Source organism: Nicotiana sylvestris, chromosome 12 (assembly GCF_000393655.2).
Source record: "Nicotiana sylvestris chromosome 12, ASM39365v2, whole genome shotgun sequence".
Taxonomy (NCBI): domain Eukaryota; kingdom Viridiplantae; phylum Streptophyta; class Magnoliopsida; order Solanales; family Solanaceae; genus Nicotiana; species Nicotiana sylvestris.
The window spans coordinates 144,429,067-144,435,288 of NC_091068.1; the positions used below are offsets into that span (position 1 = coordinate 144,429,067).

Below are 6,222 nucleotides of genomic sequence, written 5' to 3' on the forward strand. Positions count from 1 at the left end.
GTGTCGATTCCAAAATGGTCTTTGCTTGTGGCCATTTCCCACTTCTTCAGTGGCACCTTACAACGATCAAGAACAGTAGTCAGAATAAACCTATAAGGAGTGGCGTGGGCCTTGGAGCCATTGATAACCCTATCCAGTAGCTTGATAATAAATGCAGGCCAGTTGATCTGCCTTCCACTTTCAAGACACTCCATCAAAACCAAGTCCATTTAGTTAGCAATGCGCCTTCTTTCCTGCCTGGGAAGCAAGCACTTGTTGACAAATTCAAACAGGACTTTGTGGCATGGCTTCATTTCACTCTTATGCACAACCTTGGCCTCATTCACTTCTACGACATCACAGAATCTCCTAGTGATTGCAAGGGCAGTAGGAAGTTAGTCCAGACTTGGCCACCCTTGCCTTGTGTAGTCATTATATCCTTCAAAATGGATGTCAAGAATCTCACCCAGCTCCTTTGCGTCAAAGGTCACCTAAACCCCTTTCACCTGGCTTGTAACTCTGCCATCCTTGACCTCTGCATTGGCCATGAACTCATTGACCTCATTCCTTGCTAGCCTACCATCCAACTGAAGGACCATGTCCTTCCAGCCCTGAGCAGCTAGAGCATCAACCAATCGAACCATCCCTGGTTCCACCAAATCCTTCAAGAGTCTACCCTTCAAGATTTTTCTTTTGCCAAACTTGGCCATCTTATCTTGTTCATGGTCAGATTCACCCTCTTCTTTATCACTCCAATCTTCATCTTCAGTAATCTTAACTTGCTTGGCTTTTATAGCAGACCTTGTTCTTTTAGCCAAGGAAGAAAGTTTAGCAACATTGGAAACAAATGAAGACTTCTTGGAAGAAGTTTTGGTTTTCTTTGGCTTAGAGGTCTGAACCTCCACATCCACAGTCACATGTTCATCTTGATGGACCTATTCCATCTCATCCATATTAACCGCCTCAGTAAGCTCTACAACCTTAGCTTTACCTTTGTTCATTCTCTTTTTCTTACTTTCAGCCATAACTTTTTGAAACTCCTCCTCACTCTGCTTCAACTTACTCCTTGTGGCCCTTCCTTTTGGTATAGAAATCTCAGTAGTTGTTGGAGAATAAGCCTTTCTTTTCTTGGTGCTTGCAGTACTGGGGACTTTTGGTGTTGGGGTTTTCCTTTTCTTTGGATCATAACTTGCACCCACTTTCTTTAGAAGGTCAACTAGGGTCTCCTCAATAGATGAATCAGGTTCATCTCCCTGTGAACTTAGATTAACCAACCCTTCAGCAGCCTCCCTTGAACCACTTCCCCCTATTTTCTTGCTACTCTCTTCCACAGTTTCATGTTCAGCCCCACAGATAGCCGGTCTAACCAATTCAGAAGTGGGTGAGGAATCAGCCACTTCTTTCCCTTTTCCCCTCACATCACCACTCACACCCTCACTCTTCTTTTCTTTTTCACTTTTATTTTTACCACCTCTCCTTCTTGACTTAGGTATTTCCACATTCCTAACAGACCCAACCAGAAAAAATCTATTGTCTAAATTTTCAACTAAAACAGAACATACCTCAGAAGGGGGATTTTGAACCTTCTCAGAATCAGAAAACCCAGTTCCTTCCCCCTCACTCGCAGATTTGAAAGAGTCATCTGATTTTTCAGAATTTTGAGCTTGACTAGCCTTTAATTTAGTGTTCAATTTCTTTCAAAGCACACCTGTAGCCACAATTTTGCGAGCAAGCATCTTCACTCGCCTTCTCTTAGGTTGGAGGGTTGTGCTGGGTTGAGGAGGGTTGGAGAAATCAGAGGGAGTAGGTTGTGGAGGAGTACCCGGGTTATCTTGGGGGTTAGACAAATTTGCTAATTTTGGAAGAGGAATTCCAAATTGGGGTTTTGGAAGAGAGAAGAATGGAGAGCAGAATAAATTCGACAGTTTAGAGAATAATGAGAGTGAAAGTGATTGTGATGATAGGTTTTAAATATAGAGGTTTAATTAATGACTAACATCAGCTTTTTGTAGTCAATTAGAAGTCCAATCAATCTGAAATTTTAGGTTGAATGAGCGGTTAAGCTTCCTTAGATTCTAGGCATTTTATGCGGTGAGGATTCTATTAGAGACGGAACAGGTTAAAACTTTAGAGGGATAGGTTTTGTGACGATTTTGAACATAGGTAGGACTCTGCTCATGAATTAAATATTAATATTTCTAATTATGCAGAGTGTAGAAAACATACCTCGTTATTCAGATGAATCAGTACTGATGAACCAGGTTCTTCACTAAGAATCCTCTTGATCATGCCTCAATTTACCAAAATAGAGAAAATTTTGTTAGATATCAGTGAGTCATATCAACACATGTCACAAGAGTATACTATTTATAGTATGAGACTGAGAAACGATTAATCTAGATATTTACACAAGTTCTAGATTTTCTAACCAATTTTTTTTCATTTTTTCCATTATGCATTTTGAACATGTCCCATTAAGTGATCTTAATCATCTATAATTCTAACTTGTTCCTTTCAAAGTGCTCTCTACTTAGTGCTTTAGTGAAAATGTCAGCAATCTGTTTATCAGTAGCACAAAATTCTATAGTAATCAGTTATTTCTCATAGTTGTCCCTCAAAAAACGGTGTCCAAAATCTATGTGCTTAGTTCTCTTATGATGAACCGGGTTCTTATTCATACTAATAGCACTAGTGTTATCACAGAAAATAGGGATGCAACCAACTTCAATACCAAAATCCATCAACTGCTGTTTGATCCACAGTAATTGAGCATAATAGGAAGCAGCAGCAACATACTCAGCTTCAACAGTCGATAAGGCCACTGAATTTTGCTTCTTAGTAGCCCATGACACAAGACATGAAATAAGGAAGTGTATCATACCTGAGGTGCTCTTCCTATCCACAAGAAAACCTGCATAGTCAGCATCAACATATCCCACTAGGTTAAAGTTACTACCTTTTGGATACCAAACACAAAGGTCAGTAGTGCCTTTCAAGTATCTCAATATTCTCTTGACAACAGTCAAGTGGGATTCCTTTGGATTTGCTTAAAATCGAGCACAAAGCCCTACACTGAGAAAAATGTTAGGTCTGCTAGTAGTAAGATACAAAAGTGAATCAATCATACCCATATACAACTTCTGATCAACATATGAACCAGGTTCATCTATGTCCAATTTTGTGGTTGTTGCAATAAGAGTATCGATTTCGTTTGATTCTTCCATTTTAAACTTCTTAATCAACTCTTTTGCATATTTCTGCTGGTGGATCATGGTTCCATTTGAGTTTTGTTTAATTTACAAGCCTAAGAAGAAATTAAGCTCACCCATTATACTCATTTCAAATTCACTCCCCATAAGTTTTGCAAATTCCTTACTTAGTTTTTCAGTGGTTGCCACAAAAATTATGTCATCAACATATATTTGTACTACAAGAAGGTCCTTACCTTTTTCCCCTCAAAAATAGGGTACTGTCAATTTTACCTCTTTTGTAGCCATGTTCAAGCAGAAATTTGGACAGTTGTTCATACCATGCCCTAGGAGCCTGCTTGAGTCCATGGAGTACCTTGTCTAATTTGTATACATATTCCGAACACTCCTTATTCTCAAACCCTGGAGGTTGTTTGACAAACACTTTTTCCTTTAAGTAGCCATTTAGGAAAGCACTTTTGACATCCATATGGTGAAGAGTAAATTCCATGTGTGCTGCAACGGCTATGAGGAGTCTTATTGCTTCCAATCTTGCAACTGGAGCAAAGGTCTCATCATAGTCTATGCCTTTCTCCTGGCTATAACCTTGAACCACCAACCTTGTCTTGTTCTTTATAACAGTTCCATCTTCATCAAGTTTATTTCTGAAGACCCATTTAGTGCCAATTACTGATCTGTCCTTGGGTCTTGGAACCAGATGCCAAACTTGACTTCTTTCAAACTGATTGAGTTCATCTTGCATTGCATTCACCCAGTTTGCATCCTGCAAAGCCTCAACAACATTTTTAGGTTCAATAAGAGATAAGAAAGCATCAAAAGCACATAGATTCTTTAATTGAGATCTAGTTTCAATTCCATAGGTTGGATCAGTAATTATGTTCTCAATGGGATAAGAACTTTGATACTTGTAAGGTTTCACAACCAACTGGTTCTATTTGATGTTTCTCCCATGTTCTGTTATTGAGGAATAGGCTCATGGATAGGCTCCATTTGGGGATTAGATTCAGTTTTTTTTGTTCAGTTCCCCCTGTCGGGTTGCCCTGGATGGAAGAACCAGTTCCATCACTTGTTCCTTCTTCAGGTGTGGCTTCATTTAACTCTTTTACCAGCCCAATAGCTTCATCTTCATGTTCATGTCTCCCAGAAAGAATGTTACTTTCATTAAAAACTACATGTACACTGTCTTCTACACACATAGTTCTTTTGTTGTACACTTTATAAGCTTTGCTATGTGTAGAATATCCCAAGAATACTCCCTCATCACTTTTGGTATCAAACTTACCTAGGGAGTTCTTTCCATTATTGTGCATAAAACACTTGCATCCAAATGCCCTTAGATGGGATATATTTGGTTTTCTCCCTTTAAGTAACTCATAAGGAGTCTTCTCTATAAGAGGTCTAGTCATGCACCTATTAATGATGTAACATCCAGTGTTTACAGCTTCTACCCAGAAGCTATGGGGAAGTTTACTAGAAAGAAGCATAGTCCTAGCCATCTCTTCAAGAGTCCTATTCTTTCTTTCAACTACTCCATTTTGTTGAGGAGTCTTAGGGGCAGAAAAATTATGATATATACCATGTTCATTGATGATAGGATATAATTACATATTTTAGTCGATTATTACACTCTAATTTACTGCACTTTAGTTGAGTTTGTGCTTTAATCGCTAGTGTTTTGCACTAATTGTGTGTTTTATGCCTTGTAGGTGTGATTCCGAGCTATATAGATGTTATGTAATGAATTTAAGTGGTTTGAAGCTTTGAAGTCTGAGTAATATCTCAAGGAATTAAGCCGGGATCGCGTTCGGGGATCAACGGATGATAAAATAACAAAACGAAAACTCGAAGAGGCATATTGTGCACTGTCTAGTAAACTAGACATAACTTTTTACTCAAAACTCAATTTGGTATCCACAATATATGGTTGGAAAGATAACTCAAAGGGATACAACTTTCATGTTTTACGTTTTTCCAAGTTCCAAACGTAACAGTGTCAAAAACCATGACTACGGCAGAACCACGGCAGAACCGCGGCAGAGGGCAGTCGCGGACAACTGAAGAATCTGAGAGGGTGTTTGGCCGCGGTTCCGGCGTGACCGCGGTGGAACCGCAGCAGGATGCATAAATTTCAGGGACCAAAGTGCAAAACACGGGATTTTAAGCCCTAACCCCTATATTAAACCAAGGAAGCCGGCCAAGAAAAGGATTGGACATATTTTTGACATAGGTTTGACCTAAGGAGGCATAGACACAATAAGAGCAAGGCTTGGGAATTCTTCTACAAGTTTTTTCTTTCCTCTTCCTATTTTTCGTTGTTGGTTATGACTTTTAGTATTGTAGTTTTACATACTATTATGAATAGCTAATTTGTTATCTAGAGTTTTGATAGAACCTTTTGTAGGATAAATTCTTGTTATGTTTTTATATAATTGAGTCGTAGTATAATCTCTATTTGTTCAATTACGTTCTTATTGTAGTTAATTAAAGAGCTCTCAATTTGCTGTGCCTATTTAGTATGCATAACTTGGGAGAGAGTGCATATTTAGGTAATTGTTGAACAACACCACTCCCAAAGTATATGAGGGATCAATAACCGAGGGTTTAAAGGCGGGATTAGGGATAACGAAGCCTTGGGTGCGATCTGAAGTGAGCTGTATCAAAAGCCAGCTAGCGTAGCTCGGGAGAGTGCGTCTAGTAAATTGTCGTGATTACTCGGGAGAGATTTACGGTAATAAGAGTGCTCATGATCGGTAGAGAATACTTAGGCGAAATTATAGAAGACATAGCGGGAAGGATTCCGACAATTGGGGAAATCATAACTCTAGACCTCCTTAATCTTGTCTCTAACTCTTAGTATCTTTAGTTGTTAATTTATTATTTTAATTTGTTAATCAATTAGTTAAACACAAGAATCTAAATATCTATAAGTTAGGAACTGTTCAAGCTTGTCTTCTTGGTGATAGTGAACAGCTGTAGCTAAGCCTTAGTTCTCTGTGGGATTCGACTCCGGACTTGTAAACCAGGTTATATTTGC

At 38.9% G+C, this 6,222-nt stretch overlaps 1 protein-coding gene across 1 annotated transcript; it reads right to left on the minus strand.

Annotated features, from left to right (window-relative positions):
• Positions 1-470: 470 nt before the first annotated feature.
• Positions 471-2,268, minus strand: LOC138883877 (uncharacterized). Its single transcript, XM_070164594.1, has 3 exons — positions 2,206-2,268; positions 960-1,652; positions 471-914 (listed from the first exon to the last, which is right to left on the minus strand). Exons 1-3 carry the CDS (start codon positions 2,266-2,268, stop codon positions 471-473), a joined length of 1,200 nt encoding a protein of 399 aa, XP_070020695.1.
• Between the last annotated feature and the right edge of the window lie 3,954 nt (positions 2,269-6,222).

Excerpts from the sequence above, each read along its gene's own strand:
- LOC138883877 (XM_070164594.1), bottom strand. The coding sequence starts at position 2,268 with ATGATCAAGAGGATTCTTAGTGAAGAACCTGGTTCATCAGTACTGATT. Across the intron at positions 1,653-2,205 it reads TGATTCATCTGAATAACGAG|GCTAGTCAAGCTCAAAATTC; the intron begins GTATGTTTTCTA and ends ACTAAATTAAAG. Across the intron at positions 915-959 it reads TGAACAAAGGTAAAGCTAAG|GTCCATCAAGATGAACATGT; the intron begins GTTGTAGAGCTT and ends GAGATGGAATAG.